At 37.1% G+C, this 24,454-nt stretch overlaps 1 protein-coding gene across 3 annotated transcripts in view; it reads left to right on the forward strand.

Moving 5' to 3' along the window:
- ST18 (ST18 C2H2C-type zinc finger transcription factor) overlaps window positions 1-24,042 on the forward strand; it is a 104,974-nt gene extending 80,932 nt beyond the window's left edge. For all 3 annotated transcript variants that reach the window (XM_047727748.1, XM_047727750.1, XM_047727749.1), the window contains 9 exons: window positions 1,146-1,208; window positions 2,035-2,103; window positions 4,151-4,213; window positions 4,317-4,397; window positions 5,329-5,550; window positions 11,099-11,187; window positions 17,992-18,095; window positions 19,241-19,384; window positions 21,570-24,042. In XM_047727748.1, the coding sequence (XP_047583704.1) occupies window positions 1,146-1,208; window positions 2,035-2,103; window positions 4,151-4,213; window positions 4,317-4,397; window positions 5,329-5,550; window positions 11,099-11,187; window positions 17,992-18,095; window positions 19,241-19,384; window positions 21,570-21,710 (976 nt within the window). In that variant the 3' untranslated portion in view covers window positions 21,711-24,042. The remainder of the gene's footprint in view (window positions 1-1,145; window positions 1,209-2,034; window positions 2,104-4,150; window positions 4,214-4,316; window positions 4,398-5,328; window positions 5,551-11,098; window positions 11,188-17,991; window positions 18,096-19,240; window positions 19,385-21,569) is intronic.
- The last annotated feature ends 412 nt before the right edge of the window (window positions 24,043-24,454 follow it).

Consider the following 24,454-nt stretch of genomic DNA (forward strand, 5'->3'; position numbering starts at 1 on the left):
GCAGCATGTCAGAGAAAACCAGAAGCCTGAATGATGTAACTGATTTTTCCTCTGATTAACACTGCCACAAATAGCACTGAGTGGGCTGGGGTCAATCTGCTTACTCCAAATGAGTGACTTTCGAGCAGCATCAGAGGAAAATAAATGACTGAGAAACCAACGAATCTATTAACTACGGAAGCAAATCCTCTTCATTATTTTTAAAACACACATAAGATACACAGAATGTGACCAGCTTCTGAGATACAATGAAGTACACCAATACAGACTCTGGTCTTTAGTAGATGGCTGGGAGAGCCAACTGCTTTGGTGGTTAATTAGCAATTATCTGTGATGGTTTCAAGCTTTGGATAAAACTGATCCCAAGGTTTAATAACTAAAATTCTTATCGGTTTCTTTATTGTCAGCCCCTTTTCCATCTAAAATGTCAATTTACCTTCTAGTATATGTAGTATCTTCAAAGATATTCTTTTTCAGGCAGTTTCTATAATGTATATGAAGTTGCTATGATGACCTTCTCTTAAGAACTCAAAAAATCCTTGGGGCACCTGAGTGGCTCAGTTGGTTAAGCAGCCCACTCTTCGTCTCAGCCCAGGTCTTGATCTCAGGATCGTGAGTTCAAGCCCCACATTGGGCTCCATGCTGGGCTTTGGGCTCCACACCAGGCATGGAGTCTACTTAAAAAAAAAAAAAAAAAACAACAAAAAAAAAAACAAAGACAAGAAAACCTCAGACTCATAAAAATTCTTTTCTGAAATCTGTTATATAATTGGTGCCAGTATTCCTAAGAGCCACTCTCTTTATACTACGTGAATTTATAACATTTATACTTTCAAAGAAATAAAACATCTTTGGTTGTTGATTCACTACATCACTAGGACATTTATTTCGTCATCGCTTTTCTATGTGATTTGAGTCAGAGAATTAATGTGATGTTGAAAACTAATACCTTCAGATCATGCCAGTATTCTTCTAGCTAGTCTTCTGGTTCCTAGATAACATAAATCCTTAGTTCACTAGCTCCTGTGTGTCCTGCATGGTGCTAACTGATCTTGGAAAGAGAACCTACCTCATAATCTATAGACAGAGCAAATAAATCTATGAAAAGCACTTGACTTTAAGACTATATTTTTTTATTGACTCAGCTGTCCAACACCAGGATGTGATGGAAGTGGCCATGTCACAGGAAACTATGCTTCCCATCGCAGGTACCTTACAACCTACAACATCTTATTCTAATGTGAATACTTATTCTCACCCATTCTAGGAAGATATTACCTGGATCCAGAATTGAAGAGTGATTTAGTTGGGATTTGGGGTTTGTTTGTTTTGTTTTTGTTTTGTTTTGTTTTTTGTTTTGTTTTCCCCAGAAGTAAAGCTAAGTTAAATCTTTTGGCTTTTTATTTATATGGTATAGAAATCATGATTTTTGGTTGAAGATAGTTTTCTGATTTTATTGTGTAGATTATAAACCAAAAGCTAGAGTTTATGTCAGGACTTTGGCTCTGTCTAGTTTTAGGACCCAAGTGAAACCAAGGTGAGATAGTAGAGTGACTTGGGTTGACCATTCACCTTGTGGAATGTGGCAGACTCAGCCCTGGGCAAATACCAGGTCACAAACAGTGCAAAAAAAGCTGCATTTAATCTTTCCACTTACCTTCTTCATTGATGTTATTTGCCTTCCCTTTGGGCACCGGTTTAGACCTTTAAGCCACCACCCCTTAGTGTGCAATGGAAGTGAACTCCGAATCAGTAATTATTGCATCACAGAATTCTAGAGTTGGGGAGTCTCATTGGGTTAAAGTCCTTCCTTTGATAAAATAGCAAACCTGAGTCTATGAGAAATAATTGAGGTGTCCATAAGCCCAGACTGGTTAGAGTAGCCAAGCCAGATTCAAACCTAGTTATATTTTTCCCAATCCCCGGTCACCAGTAAATTTAGCGTATGTTCACAAACTCAAGATGCCATTTGAGTCCGATATGTATATGTCAAGGTTGTCTATTTTGGTTTTGTTTTTTCTCATCCCTTTTTAGTGTTTCTGGATGTCCTTTAGCAGATAAGACTCTTAAATCCCTCATGGCTGCTAACTCTCAGGAGCTTAAGTAAGTATCCGAATCATGACCTCCTAGTTCTTCATCACCGTGTTAGGACTCCCCTCATTCAAGCCCCGTGTGGGTTTTCACTAACCAGTAGTTAAGTCATGACTGCGTCAATTATAACCAATGCATTCTTTCACCACAAAGTCCAAATGACTAAAAACAACTCATCGTAATTTTATTTAGTTCATTTGCTTGCTTTGCGGATCTTTTTTCTTTTATAGTATTTTTTACAGTAACAATAGAATAGTTAAACATAATACTTTTTTCTGCTGATTTCAGAATTTATACACTAAATCAGACTTATGAAAGTGTGGCAAAGCACTTTCATCCTCTAATCCTAAGTAAACTGCATAATATTTTACCTTATAGGAATTTTGAATCATATGCTTGTCTTTCAATTCTGGGACCTAGACACAATTCTGGCTCATTTCAACCTAGGATCTCAAAACCACATGTGTATATATTAACTTCTACTTACTGATTTTATTTTTCCTATTCTTCTCTTCTTTTATTCCAAATTTCTCATTTATTTTTTCTTCACATCTTATTATATTACATATAGAATAATAAGAAGTTATAATCTACCTTACACCCTTTAAAATATAATAGGGCATACATTTAGAAAAGATAACCAATAACATTAAACAAAATTAATGAAACTCATTTGTAATAAAAACATCTTAAGAAAAGTGAGTTTTACTAAGTCTAATGATAATGCAATATTTGTATAAGTAGTAGAAACAATATTTCGTGTCTAAATCACAAGTAAAATTTCAGGTATTTTATTTTCTTAATATTTTGTTAATATTCCCTTTTTCTAACTTGTTTAAAATTCTTGTTTAAAATTACAAACAACAAATTTATGAAAGAAGATGTGACTGTGATATTAAGCAGATCTAAAACTTGGGAATATTAGTACCAGAAATACTAAAGGGAACTATGAAATACACTTTTCTCATATTCAATATGTGAAGAACAGTTGATTGTGTCAGTATAGATTCTGGAAATCATGCTATAGATTGCCATTTTTCTAGACTGAAATGTAAAAATGTTAGGTTGAGACATGACTGATGGATTGAAAAGAGGAGTGCCAGGCATTCATACTCAATTGAACTTACTTATCTTACTTACTCAGTATTTATTATTCAATCTTACTCAGTTGTTCTAAACTTGTACATTTCTGTACCTTAATAATAACTGTCGGTTCTCTTAAATAGTTTCTCTAAACATTATTTCTAGAAAAAAATATTGAAAACATGTAGACTGAGTTCTACAACAATATTCAGTATTTACGTGTTTTAGGCAGCCATCTGATAAGTAACATCTTTAGGTATTTTTCTATAAAAAAAAAGACATTTATTGACCTCTTGTTTGGTTATTCAGTTTTTACTTTCAAGTGTATTTTGAAGCTGTTCCTACTCAACATTCCAAGTGGAATTGGATTCCCCTTCCTCTTTTCCCCTTTTCTTTCCAAATTTAGTGGTTGATTGTTGATAATAGCTATGGGTAGATTTTCCAAAAGGCCATTTAAGTTGGGCCATGAGGCAGAACAGACCAGGTGTAAACAACTTAGGTTCTTTGGCAATTATATTAATGTGTCAAGTCTCTGGAGCGCATATATACCACTCCTGTTCATCTGAATTTAATGGATTATTGCAGTAGTGGATCAAATCAAACAAAATAAATTATGCACAGAAACAACTTGGAAAACTTTTTTGTTAAGCAAAAAAGAAAAACTTTGCATGATGTAGACAGAAGCCTGGCAGTAAGTTGTGGGCCAAATTTCAGGCTCCTTCCAAAATGAAGTTTAAAAAGAATGAAAAAAGAAGGTAGGATAAAAGCTAATACATTGTCTGCTAAGCATCACCCAGGAGATACATATCTCAATATTTTCTTTAAAAATGTTTTCTTAGTTAAAAATTCATTATAGATAAGGAAAAAGAGTCCCACACAAAGCAACTCATTGTGGTTAGTTCTATTCGAATGCGTCCTGATCCCTCGGCCTCCGCTACAACATGCAGTTCTTGTACCCTGTTCCTGCGTTTTCTAGGTGTCCAACCCCGGGTTGTGATGGCTCAGGGCACGTGACTGGAAACTATGCTTCGCACAGAAGGTGAGATCAATTTTGGTTTTGAAGGAGGGCAGTCATAATGTTGACAGCAATGGCCAGTGAGATCACCTGGTTTGGTTTTGTTCTTTGTTGTCTGCATATTCAGTTTGTCCGGCTGCCCTCGTGCCAGGAAAGGTAGTGTCAAAATGACTCCTACAAAGGAAGAAAAAGAAGACCCTGAACTCAAGTGAGTGTGAATGTCAGTTGAGGCGTGGCCAGATGTAGTTTGTTGGTCAAATGGGCAGGATGTTGGTGGGGAGGCAACTAAACATCGATTAAGGTTGAGGGGTGGAGGCCCCCAGTTAAACGCAAGGACCCTTGAAGCAGCCATCAGAGTGTTTAAAAGCTTGAGCAAATTATCTTATCCCTAGCTGTGTGTACAGAGTTCTTTGATAATGCAAACAAACAAACAAACAAACAAAAAACAACAACAACAGCAAAAAAACCACCACCAACAAAAAAACAGTCTATACTTTTTCCAGTTGCTTTAAAGAAAAAAAGCATGGTGGAAGTACAAGCATGACAATATGGCAACGTTTCCCCCAAAAGCTTTAATTTTGGTTAAGATGAAATTTTATCTTAAATTTCTTGCTCTACAACATTTCTCAATGCATTATTGAGACATTTAAAAACCAACATTCCAGTGCTATGGGCAATGCGCTGCATAACGTAGGGCAAAGCAGTAAACATTTTATACCCATGGTCTTTGGTTGGAGGCAGCATGGCAGAGCTTATGTGGTTGACTCTAGAGCTAAAAAGTGTGGGTGTGAACCTGACTCCACTTCTTGTAAAATGGGTGGCAACTTAACTAAGCTATATCAGCCTCATTTTCTCCACCCGGAAAATGGGACAGTAACACTATGTTCAGCGGGTTTGCAGTGGGGATCACAGGAGATAATGCATAAACCTTGCTTAGCTCAGCCCTGTGGACCACTATTTCTGGTAATACAGTGCTGTTTTGCTGGTTGTGATGGCATTTTTAAAAACTCTTTAATTCCACCACTTGCCATCTGTACTATATGGAATTGCCACTGTCTTCTTATTCACCTACTTACATCGCTTCATGTGAGTTATCTAGTGGTCTCCCAGCTGGTAATGACTCTTCTGTGTCTCTCTAGATGTCCTGTGATAGGGTGTGACGGCCAAGGTCACATATCAGGTAAATACACGTCCCACCGCACAGCTTCTGGCTGTCCCCTGGCTGCCAAGAGACAGAAGGAGAATCCTCTCAATGGGGGCCCCCTCTCCTGGAAACTGAACAAACAAGAGCTACCACACTGTCCCTTGCCAGGCTGCAATGGGCTGGGCCATGTAAATAATGTTTTTGTCACCCACAGAAGGTAACATTTGTTTTCTGCCTTTTGTTGTGTTGTGGTTGTGGTTGTGGTTGTGTTCACCTCAATGGCTTTGGGTTGAGGGAAGAATCCCTCCTTGAGTTCATTAATCATAGCACTTTAGATGGTGCAGTAAGTCTTGCCAGAGAGGTGTTTGACTCCTTTGAAGAATGAAAAATGTTATATCCTCTGTTTCTGAAAACTTACTACACAGTTGTTAAGTGCTATAGAAACTGCATTTGTTTTTTGTGTTCTCAAATTTGCTTATGCTGCTATTTTTTAATGGTTTAGTCTTTTAATGGTTCACTTCAATTTCAAGTGGTGATATTTACTCTATTATGTAGTGTAATTGTAAACTTTCTCTTTACATATTTATATCCCTCCCTCTTGTGAACTGGTTCAATTTCAGGCCAAATTGTAGTTATTTTGCTGCGGGGGAGATGTGACTCATCCCCAGCAGCCAGAAAGAGAATGGCACAGTGACTACTAAGTATATGACAGGATGAGAGAGATTTAGAAAACCCTTTATAGTTTCACAATGACTTAATTCCTTTGTCACTGAGTGTCGTGGATTTCAATGGAGCCCTTTGTCAGGAACACTGATCTTAGTCCAGCTTTTTGGTTCACATTCTACCTAAAGAAAAGGCACTAGCAGATTCAGTACACACTTCTCCAATCAAGGAGGATCCTTCTAGTCTACTGGTCCCTGCGTGTGATGTGGATTTAAAAACCCAATGAAGCTTTAGTGAGCCCTGATGCTTCGCTTGTGAGCAGTATGCAAACTGAGAAAAGCAGGGGCATTCTATATTTTATTTGGTTTTAAAGGTACATATCAATGGTATCAGAAAATTAACCCTTCCAGGAATTGCTGTTTTAAGTAGATATACAGCCATATCTGCTTATTGAGAAAACCTACATTTTTTAAGTGGTTTATTTTTTAAATTTTTAATTAATAATTTAAATTTAAATTTAAATATTAATTTAAATTAATAATTTAAATAATATTTTTTTTAATTTTTAATTTTTAATTTTTTAAATTTTCAAATGCATGGTCATGTTCACAATAGCCCACATTGCTTTATTCTGAGTTTGAATCCTCATTTCATATTTGGGAGTGACAGTCACAAATCAAGTGTGCCTAATGGCATATTAACTGCACAGTAGCTTGACTTTCTTATTGTGGACTCAGTAATATCCATGTTAACACTGATAATGAAATGTTAATGCTGTACTATGATGGGCACATCCCTCAGTCAGCAACAACAGGATTATCTTTAAAAATCATGAAGTTTTAATGATGACAATAAGGCTTGGTGAGGATAGGGAGCAACAGGGGCTCCCACTAGCAGTGGAAGAGTAGTTGGTAGAGCCATTTCAGGAAGCAGTCCAGCTGAAAAAGGGCAAATGGACATACCTTGTAACCCAGATACTGAGCTGTTAGGCTGATGCCTCAGAGAGTCTCATGCATAATGGACCCCAGAGACATGTCTGAGAATGTCTGTGGTAGCATTGCTCTGTAAAGTCCAAACTGGGAACAACCCATGTACCCACAAAGTCAGGATGTGTCCAGTGGGGGGGGTGCTGCCACATGGTGGTGACAATGAAGATGTGTTCTAAGTGTATTATAGAACACAATGCTTGCTGAGCAGAAAAATAATTGTTGAAGAATATGTATGGCATGCTTCTGTTTCCAAAAAGTAAAAAACAAGTAACAATATTGCATTTAAAAAGATAGGGTATCATCAACCTACAATTCAAGGCAATGGTTATGTCTGGGGGCAGGAGAGGCAATTGTTGAAATCATGGGGAGCTTCAAACATCTTCATGTTTGAAGGTAAAAGGTATTTACTCTGAGAGTATTCTTTAAACTGCAAATACACACTATGTATCTAGGTACATATTACCTATTTCATAGTAAGAGAAAGAAAAGTATGATTTCAAAATTAGGCTTCAACATTCATGCCAAGATATTATTCTCTAGGAGAAAGGAAATAATTATGTGTAAAAACAAGTGAATAATTCAGACTTCACTGTTCTTCACTAGAGAGCTCTCTTGCTACTTGGAAGATTTAAGAGACTGAATTCACTTTGGGGTATTCTCTTTAAGGTGGAATGCTTCTTTTTACTATATATAGAATGTAATGAAATAATGTAATAAAGTGCCTAGCTTATAGCCTGGCACATAATGGTGTCTGACCCAGACAATTTCCTTTCCCTTTCATAAAAATTATATTAACATATGTGTATATATGCAATAATTCATTAATAATTCATTAAAGTAGGAATGACTTATGCTGAAATAGCATGATTTAACCTATGAGACACTTTTATATATTCAGTATTTTACCCCTCAAATTCCCGAGGTTGTTCGGTACTCTTTCCCATCCCTGACAATGGCGAACATCTATTGAGGGCACGCTCTGTTCCAGTAGAGAGCACTGTTCTAAGTATCTTAGGTGGTTTATTCCTTTAATCCTTTACAAAACCCTGTGAGCTACAGAGGTAGTACAATTATCCTCCATTGACAGAAGAGGACAAGCACAGGGAAGTTCGGGGATTGCCCTTGCACACAGCATTAGTATAGCAGAGCGCCTGTCGTGAGCACTGTATCATCTCCATCCTTGGCGTTCAGGGGATCTTTCTGTGTGCCAGCCTCACAGTCTTTCCCCAGCCATTCTCTCTAAGGTGAATTTCATAATTTTTCTCACTCTAACATGCACTAAAACAGGAATAATTACAAAACTCACCTTATAGGATGGTTGAGAACAATTTGATCCATGCATTTACATCAGCATATTTACAGACTAATTATTTTAAAACCGTGCTTTAAGTCTTGCATGGCATACTTCTATTTTGAAAAACTGGCAGTCTGGGAAAACAAATGTTTTTATATAAAGACACACAGACACACACACACTCACATACACAAACACACACACATACACAAGATGGATGTTTGTAACTTCAGACTAGAACATTTATGACAATTAGACCTCATTTAGTCCTGTGCCATAACTGTCATTTTTTAGCGTTTTTTGAGTTTTTTTTTTTTTAATGTAAACTGTGATGTCCATGTATTGTATCATCAGAAATATCACTTTAACAAGGCAGATGAAGATATGGTTTAAAATCGCCATGATATGTGATTAAATTGCAAATTGGTCAAAACCATAAAAGACATTTTTTTCCTGCCTTTGCAATTCAGAGCCCAAATCTTGACAGAGACACCCCAGTCAACCTCTATCTTTTCTTAAGCAACAGTTTGAAGCCCCATGGAGGATGTGGTCATCCTCAAAAGGAAAAATGACATTTTATCATTTTTTTATCCCAATTTTTTTTAATTTAAGATTTGTTTTATACCCTGGAAGATGTAACTGCATTGGAAGATACAAACTATCAAGTGACATTGTGAAACCATACCCTCACTTTCATAACTTAACTATACCCTTAGGTTCTAAGTCACATAGCTGTGGACACTTCATTAACTCTCCTCACCACTGTGTTACAACTGAACATTTATTGTCTTGTTGTTGGAACAAAGCTGATTGTTTAGAGGACAGAGTCAGGGATGTTCTCCTGAGCTATTAGTAGCCATTACCATTACATGACAAATGGACTTACTACAGGTCACTTTCTTTTAAAAGATTTTTTTGCTTTATTTGAAAGAAAGCGAGTTTGAGGGAAGAGGGAGGTGTGGGGAGGCGGGGAAGTCAGAGAGGGAGAGAGAGAGAATCCCAAGCAAGCTCCCCACTGAGCGTGGAGCCCATGCAGGACTTGATCCCACAGCCCTGAGATCATGACCTGAACTGAAATAAAAAATTGGATACTTAACCAACTGAATCACCTAGGCACCCCACTACAGGTCACTTTTAAAATCTACCTTACCAACTAAATATTAATCCTGTTCATGACCATTTTCTGAGAACACTATACAGGACATAAAGTAAGACAGACTTATAAAAACTTTTCAGAAAAAGAAAAAATATAATGAAGCTTATATAGGCCACATTGTACAGTGAGAATCTTACAAAATAGGAAAATCTGGTTTATCGTTCTGTTTGTGTTTTTTCATTATTTTCTCCTCCTGTGTTAAATATTTCATAATTTATCAAGTTTTGGCAAACCACATATCCTTCTTTTTCTATGTAGTATTACATATCTATTATTTTTGGATTTCATTTAATCTTCATATAGAATAACTTTGTACTTTAAAATACATTCATAGAGTGCTTGGGTGACACAGTTGGTTAAGGGAATGACTCTTGGTTCAGGTCAGGTCATGACCCTCAGGGTCATGAGATCAGGCCCCAAATCTGGCTCCATGCTCAGAGAGGAGTCAGGTTGGGATACTCTCTCTCCCTCTCCCTCTGCCCCCTCCCCACTGAAATAAATAAATAAATCTTGAAAAAAAAAAAACACACATTCATGTAGCAAACATTTATTAAGGGCCATGCTTTAGAAATATTTCTTTTCACTTTGCCAAGTGTTGTAATGCTTGAATTGAAAATGATTATTTTGTACATGAATTGCAACCAAATATCTGTAGGAAAAAAAATATTCTAAGTGGCTGATTGTGACAATTTTTAACATTATTTAAAAATTGCATCTCCAAAAATACAACAAAATTGCAAAAGAATGAATGGTTACTTAAAACAACAAAATCATTTGATCATCTACTACAGCAAACAAATTTTGTTCAATGTTTCATTATCATTTTGGTGCAATTTAAATAAAACAGATGACATTAAAGAAAGGAAGCACAGCTGAAGAATACAGCAATTAAGGAAAAGATGTAAACCCCACTGCAGGACAATACACCGCCTGCAGGCAGTGCATTTGAATATATTTATAGTGGTTCCTTTCATTCTCCTTTCAGCATAGGCATTTTTTTTTAATGAAAAGTAATGTTTAAAAAATTAAGAGTATAAAGTAGAAACATTCTCATGTCCAAACGGCATGTGATATACCAGTTTATTTTTATTATTTTGGGTTTAATTTGAGTCATTCTGTAAAGACCGACTATAGTACATAAAAGACAGGAAGAACTAGATCCTGCTTAATTATTCATGGAATATTGACTCATTTGGAACAATTCTTATTTGTAATATATATGTACTCTTTTACATTTACAGAAAATAAAGTAACCATTCCTAAAAAAAGGCACTTGTATGAATGCAGAATAGTAACATTTTAACAAAATTAATTAAATGATAACATCAGTAATGGTTATTTGAATTTTGATTTAAAGAGCAAAAACACAAAATATAATTATATTATCTGAGGGCCTTTGCTTTTGTGTTCATAGATATTAGGTGTTATTTCTACAAAGAGACTGCAGATTATAATGTAATTAGTAGGCAAAGACTTAGTAAGTGATGACTATAAAATTTTAATTTTTGTAAGAAGTAACATGTGTTTTTTTATTATTTTTTTTATTATGTTATGTTAGTCACCATTCAGTATGTCATTAGTTTTTGATGTACTGACATGTGTTAAAAAAAAAAAAAAGGAGTAATATGTATTTCACACACTGGTACTATTTCTATTCTCACAGCTTATCTGGATGTCCTCTAAACGCACAAGCCATCAAAAAGGGCAAGGTCTCGGAAGAACTAATGACCATCAAGCTCAAAGCAACTGGTGGTAAGAGCACAGGGCTAGAAAGCTACCATCCCCACCAAGGTCTCAGCCGTAACTCCCCAAATTTGTTCGCCTGCCAAATTATTCTCTATATGGAAAGTGTAATTTTAATATACAAGGAGGATGTTTTCCTTGAATCTCAACTAAAACTATAACTTCATCTAAAAAACAACTTCTTGGGGTTTTTTTTTCCTTCTTCATTAAGTATCTCTAACACAGAAAATCAAGCATTACCATTTGAAGGACTAAGACACACCAGCTGAACTTTTGTCTTTCAGTCCTCAAAATCACACCTTTGCATGAGTGTGTGTGTGTCTGTGTATGTATGTGTGTTCCTGTTGTAAGCCTTCTATCAAATTTCAAGAAATACAGTTTTGGGCATCTGTCTTTGAATCCTTAAGGTTTGTTGCATCCTCAAAATATTTTTATGATGAATCTGGATGATTTAAATTTATATCTATACTTCCCTAGTGTCAATGCTTTATAGAAGTTAGTAATGCAGTTTCTGAACTCTGTCTTTGGATCCTCCAATTTTCCTTTGATTCTTGAGTGTTTCTCCTAAGAGCTCTCATCAATGTCATCTCAAGCATGTGTTGTTTCCTTAGATCATCTTTCTAAAGCATCTAGAAACAATGGCAAAGCATCGTTTTGTTTTGGAGATTGATTTGATGACGTCTTTGGCACATAACTGGATTGGAGTAACTGTTTTTACCTTACTTCTTTGAAAGCATTTCCCAATCTTTTTAATTTGCTATGATTTTTTACAAAGAAGATATACAGTATCTGAGGGAGGGAAGCACTTTTGAGCCTCCTACAATTTCCCTTCTGAGGTTTTCATCTGCTGTCAGATGCATTATCTAAAGTGGCCTCTTGGGGACCTGCTCTCCCTCTTGGAGCCGCCACTAAGAGGTAAAGGGGGTCAATTTGCCTGTGGAGGAGGAATAAAAGAACTGGAGGTTAGAGATTGTGCTGGACATTCTTTCCAACACCTAGATGCTCAGTAAAAGTGCTTTCTCCAGATGTTTTTCATTGTTCCTCGGAAATCCCCCACTTCTCAACTGCCTCTTAGCACATTCTCTGTAAAACTGGCACAATTTTATATATATATGTGTGTGTGTGTGTGTGTATACATGTATATTTTTTTAATTTATATGTCGCCTTCTTTCAAGCAATAGTGAAATGATGGGGAGTGCAATGCTACATTAAGAAAAAGCTAGTTAGAAGTTAATTCAAAAAAATGAGACAAAAGGAGATCAAAGATAAGAAAGCAAGGTGGGACAAGCCAGAGGATAATAACAGGAATGTGCGAAGCAAGCCTTTTTTGCCGTGGTTAAAAAGGGATCTCAGATTTTACTTTCAGCTCTTTAAACCCCAAAGCAAAAGGAGAGTATAATCACTGTAAGAATCACACAGTCAGCAAGTAAATTCAAAGCAAAACTTTCTCTGGAAGTGAGTGCATGAAGAAAATATTTCCTATGAGTCTTCATTATAAGAACACCAGCAACACCTTTAACAGTAAATATAATAGAAATCACAGGCTCTTCCTAATAAATATGAGAACAAAACAGTAAGCTGTTGGCATTGCAACAAATTATAGTAAAGCTTTGCAGAGTGCCAGTGAGATGTGGGCCGGGTACACACAGCTCCACTGGGCTGTTCAAACCCCCTAGTAGATGGTTATAGTAACCTCAGAGCAGATGGACTGCACATACCTTCTTTGAAGGGTGCTTTTTATTTTTTTAATTAATTTTTTAATTTTTAATTAACATATAATGTATTATTAGCCCTGGGGATGCAGGTCTGTGAATCGCCAGGTTTACACACTTCACAGCCCTCACTATAGCACATACCTTCCCCAATGTCCATAACCTAACCACCCTCTCCCTACCCACCTCCCCCCAGCGACCCTCAGTTTGTTTTGTGAGATTAAGAGTCTCTTATGGTTTGTCTCCCTCTTGATCCCATCTTGTTTCATTTATTCCTTTCCTACTCCCCAAAACCCCCACATTGCCTCTCAACTCCCTCATATCAGGAAGATCATATGATAATTGTCTTTCTCTGACTGACTTATTTCACTAAGCATAATACCCTCTAGTTCCATCCACGTCCTCACAAATGGCAAGATTTCATTTCTTTTGATGGCTGCATAGTATTCCATTGTGTATATTTATACCACATCTTCTTTATCTATTCATCTGTTAATGGACATATAGGTTCTTTCCATAGTTTGGCTATTGTGGACATTGCTGCTATAAACATTCGGGTGCACGTGCCCTGAAGGGTGCTTTTTAAATTGAGCATCTTCAGCTGAACTTTCAAAGGATGTGAAGCAGCAGAAAGATGGCTGGAACACATTGACAAGTGTCTGAAGTGCATTTATTCTAAATGGGCCAGGAAACTGGAAAATTTACACATTTTCATAATCTAAAAAGCTAGGGGCTGATGCTTTTCTGAAGCCTGAGAACCCACAATAACTTGTGTGTGAAGAAAAATCCACCTGAGTTCAAGTCAGTGGTCAGTGGAGGGTAAGAGAGGACCTAAAGTTATTTGAGCCCTTCTCTAATCATGTGCCATCCCCATACTCCCCTACCTTAAAGCTTGGACACAGCCATGGTTCCCTGGATGACTTATAAAACAGGCATAACCCAATATTCCCCAGATCCTAAAAAGAAATCAAATTGCAATAACGTACAAAGTGCATATGACTTTAAACTTCTTGTTGTTCTATATTAAATTAAAATAGATACAAATCATTCAGGCAATTGGTCGGATTACCTAACATGTTAGGAGAATTTTACCTACAAACCAATTAAAACATGGAACGTCAACACCAAAAATATTTATGTTTATTTTAGAAGAATTGATCTTTAGTTCTCCTCCTTGCCATAATTAAATTGCCATGCTAATTTTTTAAAGACCATTACTGGTCCTTGATAATAAAATTAGAACATCTGTACATGAATAAATCCTTGCCTTTCTGTTCTTTGTGAGACAAATAAAAGTTATAATGGTTGACCTATGTATGTGTTCTTATATTTAGCAGATCCTTCTAGTTCTTTCCATGTGGCAAATTACCATGCTTTAAATATTGTGATACATTATTCTTTTCTGGATAAAACTTTATCTAACAACTTAAAGCCCCTTATCAGTTGAGCATATCCTCTATATACAAGTGTTTACATCCCTTATTCATTTATACAGAATATAAAGTATTATTATAAGTTATGTAATCCCTAATTATGTATATTAGGCATAGATTTGCACCAAGTAAAGAAAGCATATTCTTTTGATTTTAAACAGGTTTCCCTATAAGGAAACACTGAAATAGTTCTACTAAAATATTTAGCGGAAAGTTTATATGGTTTCCATGGTCAACAATATATGGCTAGTCTAATACCAGCCCTCTACTTCTACTCTCTATTCTGCTGTGTGTATATCCATCAAGGAACATCAGCGCAAATATTTAACTGAAAATTTCAAAGCAGATTAAATATCCATGAGTAAAAGTAGCATTAAAATGGTTAAGAGAACATATTCTGGAACCAGAGAGCTTGCGTTTTGAATCCTAGCTCTACTGCTTACTATTTAACCTCTTCATGCCTTGTTTTCCCGTCCATAAAATGAGGTAAGAAGTATATCTGCCTCTTGGGATCCTTAAAGAATCAAATGAGTTCATATTTGCAAGTGCAGTGTGAAATTCAAAATCTGTGGCATCCTCTCAGTTCCACTCAGTGGCAGAGCCTCTTAAAGATGGTGTACGGCGAGGAGGTTGACAGATAAATAATCAATAGAAATAGATAAGGTAATGTATTCATGGAAAAAATTACAAAGAGACTGGCTAAAATACCTACCTTCCCCTCAAAATTAAAAAAAATCCCCCCAAATTCCAGAAATCATAACAAAAACATTAGTTCATTTATCCATTAATTGCCTGAGAATTTATGGAGTGCCTATTATGTGTTGGATCCCATCACAATGTTCCTTTTTTGAGGTCTCATCTCATGATCATACCTTCCCCATAGACTTTTGTTCTTAGGCATCTTTCAAATGGCCCCATCTTTGTCAAGAGGCTTGAGTGTCCTCACTGCATTGGATGCTAGGGGAATGTAATCCTAACTAGAGCTCAGTAGAAAGAATCTGGGCTCACAGAGTCTTCTCACAAATATCTGTGACTTCACAACCAAAATTAAACTCTTGATTTTCCTGCTAGAAGCTTCTGCTCCCCTAGGCTCCCTCATCCATGGAATGCCACTAGTTGCCCAGCTGCTCAAGCAGAAACAGTCTTCCTTGATTCCTCCGTTCTCTTATCTCCTACCTCCCATTCATCACAAGTGCTGCGAATCCCACCTACAAGTTTTATGTTGAGTCCACTTCTATTACACTTACTACCACTTCCCTGGGGCAAAGAACCATCAGATGAGCCAGGATCCCAGTGATGATCTCCTAACTGGTCTTCTGGTTTCTATTCTCTCTCCCTGTCACCCCATTCTCTACTCAGATCTGAGTTATGCTTTCACAAAGCCAACCAGATCACATCAACTCCCCTGCTTAAAATTCTTCACTGGCTCCCATTGCACAGGGAATAAACCCAAGCTCTTTGTGAGGTCTCCCATGACCTGTTTCTTCACTCATGAGGGCCTTCTTATAGGCCCAGGAGCAGAATATCCATTCCCTTCCCACCCCAGGCCTCTGTGCTTTCTAGTCCCTCCCTGGGATGCTCATCCCAACCCAATCCCAAGCTTTTCATGTGCCTGTTTTTTACTGTATCCGTAAACTCTCATATTAAAAGAGGCTTCCCCAGCGCCCTGCTTGTTTCCTTCATAGTTCTTCACATTTTATCAGTTGCCTCCTTGCTTATCGTCTGCCTCACCAGATACTATGTAAGAAAATGCGGTCTTCTGAAGTGGAATTTTATTGAGAAGAGACAAAAAGGACAGACAATGTGGCAAAGAAATATAGCAATATAAATTTTCATTTGCTCAAACCAGAAAAATTTTAAGTGCTGATAGCACTCAAAATACCTGTTTAATGGACCATCTACGCTCCCTGGTGTTGTCAAAAACAAGTATTTCAATCCTACTCATCTGAGAAATAAAGATCCTATACTTGGATACCAACTGGTAAAACGTGGTGCTCAGAAACCAGTGAAATTCCCCGGATACAGTCAGCCAGTTCAGAATAAATCCTGTGTCCTGGATGTTATACAACCATTAGTGTGGTCCTGGGTGATTGTTTATTGTTCTCTTAGGAGCTGTGTCACACTGTTGACTCGTATTCAAATTGGTCTAGATACTAAAATACCCAGATCTTAGTTGTTGGTTTGCTTTTCTTCTTTATTGAATCTCAGAGCCCAGTATTAGATCAATCTCGTGGCATACTCGCTTCATTGGTGCATGCATAGCCCACTTTTATTTAGGTGGTTAGTAACTTATAATAAAGCAGTAAGGACCCACAAAACAGCCACCTGTCTTCATCAAGCTTTATGTAAATAGAGCTCACAGTTTTCTTAACATGTTATTGGTAAGAGTCATTCATGTTGTTTTGGCGGGCATGCAGTGTGTTTCCAGGCTGGGCTTTTGTGAATGCGTTGTGTTCATCTAGTGCGTGCCTCCTCTTGTGCACCTGCAGTCGTTTGTCTCAGGTGTGTACCTAGGGATGGAATTGCTGGGTCATAGAGCACGTGAAGTTTACTTTCAGGGGACAATGAACTGTTGTCCAGAGTAGTAACCCCAGGGCAGTGTAAGAGTCTAGAACTCTTTCAAACAAGTTGTCAGTTTTCTCATCCTTGCTCTCATGAATTCAATCTTATTAAATCTAAATGCAGAAGTTTACATTTATCCATCTTAATTGTCATCATCTCTTTGGTGCAGATTCACTCACCTCATGTCCTGCTTCTGTCCTTTTTAATATGAGCTTCCATTCTGAACTTAAAAAAAAAAATACTTAAAATGCATTCATATTCCTTCTATAAAATAGTGATGAGAAATAACTCCCACTCATTGAGAACCTACTATACATTCAGCACTTTATAATTTATTGCACTAATTCTTACAACATAGATTTTATGCTTATTTTATTGAAGAAGAAACTGGGGCACAAAGAAATTAAGTAAGTTGTATAGGTTCAAGAGCAAGAGTCAGGGCCAGCATTCAAATTCCAAAGCCCATATTCCTTCTCCTAGATTGCATTGCTCCTTATCCAGCTTTACATAGGGAACCCAAATTTTGTGTCCTTGGACTCTAAGCCCCCTGCTTACACCCCAGCTCTGCCTCCAGTGATTATTCATAAGGTCCTACACAGGTAATAAATATACAACTAATCAGCATAATTCGTGTCATAACTGTTCTTACAACACTGTGTACTAGAGGATGCTTGGGCTATGGAATTCATTCCTAGCTCTGCTGTTACTCTGGACACAGGAAGGTTTTGCAGCCTCTGTTGTGATGAGTGTGGCTGCATTTAGCCTCTCTAGACTCAGTGTCTTCATATGTGAAAAAGGTATAATGGAACATGCCCCATAGCGTGCAGTGAAGTTTAAATCAGAAATTATCTGCAGACATGTGTAGCAACATACCTGGAACGTAACAGTGCTACATTAAATGGTATTACTTTTCTACTTCTTTTTCTTACAAAAAAACTCTTTAACCCACTTTTTTAGAATCTTGGATATAGATTTGGGTAAAAATTCAACATTTCAAATTAAAGTCCAATTTTCACTTAGCAAAGCACAAATTTAAACATAAAATGACTCATATTGTCACTGTCTCATATTTTCTGTTTAAACTCAGATAGTCTGACTTTTTGTAGGTTTAGAGAGTGATGAAGAAATTAGGCATTTGGATGAAGAAATAAAGGAATTGAATGAATCCAACCTTAAAATTGAAGCAGATATGATGAAACTTCAGACGCAGGTAAAAACAACAATAACACAACAGAAAAGCTATTAGTTATCTTTAAAGTGATCGCAATCAATAGGAGGCAAAACATAAAACTGTTAAACGTTGTGTAAAAAAATAAACTGATATCTTACAATGAATACATTGACCATGTCTCGATGACACCATTGCATGGCTAGGTAGATCACCCTGGGCCATCATTGATTATCTGTAGGAAAAGCTACTCATGTTTTTGCCTTGGGTGTTTTAAAGGCTTTAGAAGCAAATAAAGCCAATCATCCTGTAACTAGAGTCCTGCAGAGCACATGGTGTTTTCGAAAAACTGTCATTAGAAGATGTAAGAGTAGTTAGTATTATTCAAAATTCAAATAAACAGATCTTTTCACATTTGAATTTTCTAGAACATTTCTGAATGTGTATTTGTTAGAAACAGTCTTTTTGGAGATTTTTCTGGAGACACTGTTTACTGAAAAATCCAAGCAATTTCTCAATTCTGTATTCTTCTATGTAACATCTGCCCCATCCTCTGACTAGATTTATCCAAATGGAAAATATTTTTTTATATTTTATTTCGAGCCAATGGTTAACCCAGTCATATTTGACCTATATTAAGACTTACATCTTAAAAGAATTGTTTTGGTAGCTGTGTTGAAGACAGGCCAAGAAGAGATTGCATGGGGCAAAGCCAGGCATAGGGCCACCCATGAGAAAGCAGTCACAGTCACTCCAGGGGCTGGATCCAGGGGCTATCAGTGCAGGTGAGGACAGTCTCCATCTTGGATATTGTGAAGGACTATGAGAAAAAGAGAGCTTTCAAGCCTGAGCAGTGTTCAAGTTGGGAAAATGAGAACTGTGTGTGGAGCAGGTTTGGGGGAAGTAGCAAAGGCTCACTCTTGAACATACTAAACTTGAGATAGTCACCACGTAGCCATGTGGAGATGTGGAATTTGCAACTCATAGGAAGTCTGGGCTAAAGATGTAAACTTGGGAATGTGATTCCAAAACTTAAAGCAATATGAGGGGCTGCGGTTTTATGAGAAGTTGTGGAGTAGTACGCATTCCTTGGCAGTCAGGTTCAGCGGATGCCTTTCCTTCAGAGAGAAACCTCTTGCCCTCCTCCAAATCCAGCTGCTCACATTCCCAAGTTACTTCCTTTTCAGATCACATCTATGGAGAGCAACCTAAAGACAATAGAGGAGGAGAACAAGCTCATAGAGCAAAACAACGAGAGCCTGCTAAAGGAGCTGGCGGGCCTGAGTCAAGCTCTCATCTCAAGCCTTGCGGACATTCAGCTTCCACAGATGGTAAGTCCAAGGCAGGACCCTGGCTTGCTCGGTTGCAGCGCCCCTACGCACTCACCAGGAGGGCCACCCGTCAGCAGCCACACAGGAAGTGCGCATGCTCTATCGCTTCTGACAGGCAGCCACCTCCCTCACAGGGACCATGACAGACACATACATTAAATTACATGAAAGCCAAAGGTTTTTGAAATTGCAGGAATCATTTAAAGGTGAGGGTTTATTCAAAACTTGCTTTATAATGTAGTACAAAGGTTGGAGGCCAAAGCTCCCTCCTAAAAGTTTATTTCCAAATAGAGAACTTAGAAGACTTACAGCCATTCGTGCCATCCACTCTTGCTCAAGAACCATAAAAAAAAAAATTATTTTTAATTTGGCGTTAAGTAGGAAGAACATATTCATGGTCTCATATGAAATAAAAAGTGAGCAAGTCATCCTTATTTTCAAAATCTAAACATATACTTGAGTTTTGGCAACTATTTCAAATTCATAGATAATTAGTTCCTGTCACATTTTCATAAATATTACAAACATTTGGAAGAGAGGCTGCATTGTTGAATGCTTTTAATTTCCTTAATCCTTAGAGCAAGTTCTTTAGAGCTGCAAATTTTATATATAGAATTTATATATAAAGATATATAAAGAAGCAGCAATTTCATGAAAAAATATTGGTTTACCTGAAAGCAATAAATCCCTCAGTTTACCCAATTTTGCAGCATGGAACCCTCATTTTACCCAATTCCAAACGTGTCTCTTGACAATTAAAAAAAAATCAATAACAAAGGAAAATAAATTATTACTTTATGGCCAGTATTGAGGTAAATTTTAGATATTATTGTAATATTATTTATGAACATTTGTCTAATTCATACTTGAAATTTGTATTCATTACTATGTTTTCCTTCACAAATGCCATAAAAATAGTCATTACCATACAAGAGAAACTGTACCTTATAGAGCTATATGCAAGGCAGCCTAGTGGTGATTTTTAAGGCTGATTATACTAAATATTCACACAGACACCCAACAGTCAGCTTTGGCCTTCCCATTCTGTAGTTGAGGAAATCAAAGTTCAGAGATCATGTAATTTGATCCAGGCTCCAAAGCCAGATGAGCCAGGCTTTACTGTGTGGACTTTATCCACTCTGCTGCCTGGGTCCTGGTCCAGTTACAAACTCTCCAAGAAACCCATGACACAGCAAGGGCAGAAACTGAAAGGGAATAGAAAACCGTGGTTAGACAATACTCATAATTCAGATCAATATCTTGCTAAGCACAGCAAGATAATCTTCAGAATTAGCAAGCCTACCTTCTAAATAACAGCAATAATGATAACATCCTTTATTGCTCTAGTATTTAGACCTTTGAAAAATCCTTTCTTCCAAGCATTTCGTGAAGCAAGTAAAGCACATTCACATGTTTTCCAAAAGGTGGGAAAATGGAGGAACCCAGAAATGGTTAGTAGCATGTCCTTTGTGTCTTGCATTTCCCTTCAGGCACATGTGCAATTTACATGGATCAAGTGACCACTCTCTGAAGCACAACATTAGACAAAGAAGCTACTAAAACACACAAAAAGAATAAGAGATAAGCAGATCTTGGTGAATCTGATGTGCTACCTGAGCAGAGATAGAAAAATGCAAGGATATATTACAATGATGCCACAAGGGGGAAATAGCCAAAATGTGTCTGAGGATGAAAAAAGAAAAAATGTCCACCTGGTTAGTGAGCAACTTGCTCAGATCTTAAGTACCTTTAATTCCAGCCCAGTGCTGTCAAAGGAACCACCTGATCCAAGCAAAGTCTTCCTCCATAGCCTCTCCAACATTCCCCTTGTGCAGACAGGAGGTCTGTGGTGCTAGGCACGTGCAACTGAAGCTGAGGCAGCCTCCCCAAAGAAGCAGTGCAGCTCTGAGAGGTCCAGCTCAGTAGCCAGGTATCTATCTGACACAGCTCCAAATTGACCGCAAAATATTAACAATCACAGCAAGCCTATCAATGGAGTAAAGAGTGAACAGTTGAATCCCAACCTACTCAGTGTCTCTCCATCTCCCCAAACTCCAGCAGCCATATGGATTCTTCCCTTCCCTTTAAGACCCTGGAGTCACTGATACTCTTGGTGTTACTAGGTCCTCCTTTTGTCCCAGCCTGAGTGACTCTGATTGGTTCCATGTGTTTTGTCTTCATTTAGGGGCCTATCAGTGAGCAGAATTTTGAAGCATATGTAAATACACTCACAGACATGTACAGCAATCTGGAACGGGACTATTCCCCGGAATGCAAAGCTCTGCTGGAAAGTATCAAACAGGCAGTGAAGGGCATCCATGTGTAGGACCACAGCGCTGCCAGGCAACAGAAATTACAAACAGCAGTAACACAGACGGATCTGGAAGGGACTCCTGTGCTGCTAAGGCACATAGGTTGCCGTACTGCATTTACAATTGCAACATTGCACTAATTGTTTCCCCCCAGCTGACATTAAAAGGAAAGAAAAACTATGATAGACTCTGGATTAAAAGCGATGCAGTCAAATATCAGATCTTATTTATTTTCATATGTTTTAATTTTATTTCTTCATTGCACTCTTTTGGATTTTTTTTTTTGTAAAGTATATGTAAAATAAATGTGACATTTTTATATTTTATTTATTTCTAATCAAAGAGTTTTTTATCTTTTAACTGCATTTTGAAGTCTGCCATATTTTTACAAGTGTGTTTATTAATTTATTTTCCAATAGAATTTAAATAGAAATGCTATTTTCAAATCACATACCTTGCTGGGTTTAAATGAGAAAACAAAAAAAGTAAGAAGGAAATCCTTGTCTAAGGACTGCACTATGGTCCGGTTTGATTTTTATTGCACATTTCTTTTCCTCCCTTTCACTGGCTTTTGTTATTTGTAAATGAGCTTGCTGTGAGGTGCGGGAAGAAATAAGAAGATAAATGGCGCCCACTAGTGGGAAATGCTCACTCACAGTAGCACAGTGTACTGGAAAACAGCCTGTTCAGAATTTGTTAGCAATAATTAAATATAGCAATCAGCAAAGTATTCGACTTGGCTGTACGGTTTTAGTTAATATGAATTATTTATTTGACATGTTTTAAAGAAACATAAGCTTTTTTAGTGATGCAGATTTGTCTGTTTGTTTTTCAAGTCATATCAGATAGTTGGCAACTCTTATCCCAAGATGAGAAATAAGACTTGATGTGACCAGCCAGGCTTTCCTGCCATATGTTGGTACAATATACAAGTGACAATATTGATGTAGATTTGTACTTAGCAAATACAAACACATCCAAATGGAAAATTTTGTAGATACCATATCCCCTGAAATAGCATTTATCTTACTGGGTGGACTGGAAAGGAATGGGAAATATAGTAACACATGAAAAAAAAACATTACTCCGATCCGAGTAAATACTTTAAACACTGGTGACATTGTCTTACCCTCCTTAGGCAACAGGAGAACTTTCAATTTGATAAAAATCTTTCCATAGAACTACAAATGCTACAAAGTATACACACTCACACTCACAGACACACACCCACAGAGAGACACACTCACATACACTCACACACGCATGAAATTGAGCCCCAAATCTTGGATTTCTGGATGGATCAGAGTTTAGTAGTTGCTATAGTAAAGGCAATGTCTATTTCAGGGATTGTAAAGTAGTTAAACATTGTTTCAAAAGTTTTTTTATATTTATTTTTTTTTAAGAAAAAGGTATAGACAACCAGCTAAACTGCCTTTTTGGTGTGCACACACACCTCGTGTGCAATGTGCCTCCGTGTAAATGGACACTTGAACTTAGTGTGGGCTTAATTTTCTGTGCTATAACAAAAGTGTTTATTTTTTATTAGCCTCATGGATATGTAGATTGAATGTGATGGCACTCACAGGCTTGATATATTCCACTGTTATTACTGTTACCTGCACAAATGAAAAGTAATATCAACAGTAATTCCACTTCCATGACACTGTGGTCATTGTTATGTACTAAGTGGGGCTTATCTTCGGTTTGGGGTTCATTTGAACCCTTGAATCTTAGTTTAGTGAAAATGAGATGTCTGTTCTTAGGTAGGAACGGTGTTAATTTAAAAATCACTTTTAAAAAAAGAGCTACCATATGTGCTGTCTATTATAAATGGGACACCAAACAAAATTTTCTATTAAAGTTATGTACTTGCAAACATTTTGCTATACAGTACTTGATAGAGGCATACAAATAAGTTCACTTATTACAAAGACAAAAGTTTAATTTGCTAAATATTTTAACAAGTTTGTTATATATTTTATTTAATTTAAAAGAAATCTCTTACCAACCTATGTATTTATTACTATAATTTACTATGACTTCAGGTTAATTTATTTGTGTTTGCATAGTTTGAGCAGACTGTTTTGTGAAGTATGTTTGTATTTATTTGCCTCCTTTGTACTTGATGTGTTTTGTAATGTGCACTGATTTTTTTCCTTTCAACTCTGTTAATGATAGATACTGTAAATTGGGTCTTTTGTAAACAGCAAAAAGGCAATGATGTATGCATTTTTTTAATTTGAAGTAGCTTGTTTGTATACTGTTTCTTCAAACAATTAATATTTCTTACATCAAAGCAACAAAATTGTGTTCAGTGCTGTACATTTGGTGTATGGTAGGAAATAAAAATTGATAATGAGTTTTGCTGTGCTCTTTCTTGGGCTACTCTATCGAGACCATTACTGCCATTCCATGAAAAGCACTGTCCCGGAGGAGGTCTGCTGAGGTAGACTGCCCCAGAATCAAGTGTACTTAGCAAATTTGTGCTGATGCATTTCAGTTCCGCCAACCAGTCTGCCTGGCTCATTATTTTATCCCAAGTGGACAGGATGTTTTTGCCAACTGATAAGTCAACACAGCCTTTGGTTCAGTATACACATCCAAAACAGGGGCTACCTTCTATGTGAGGGAAAACTTTGCTAGCACTAACAGGTGATTCACCTGTATCTGCTAACTCCACAATTGCTTTGGGTACTGAGGATATCTCTGTATTCATACAAGCCAGCTAAACTCAAATTAAAGAAAAATAATGATTAAT

This window comes from Lutra lutra, chromosome 4 (assembly GCF_902655055.1).
Source record: "Lutra lutra chromosome 4, mLutLut1.2, whole genome shotgun sequence".
NCBI classification, from domain to species: Eukaryota; Metazoa; Chordata; class Mammalia; order Carnivora; family Mustelidae; genus Lutra; species Lutra lutra.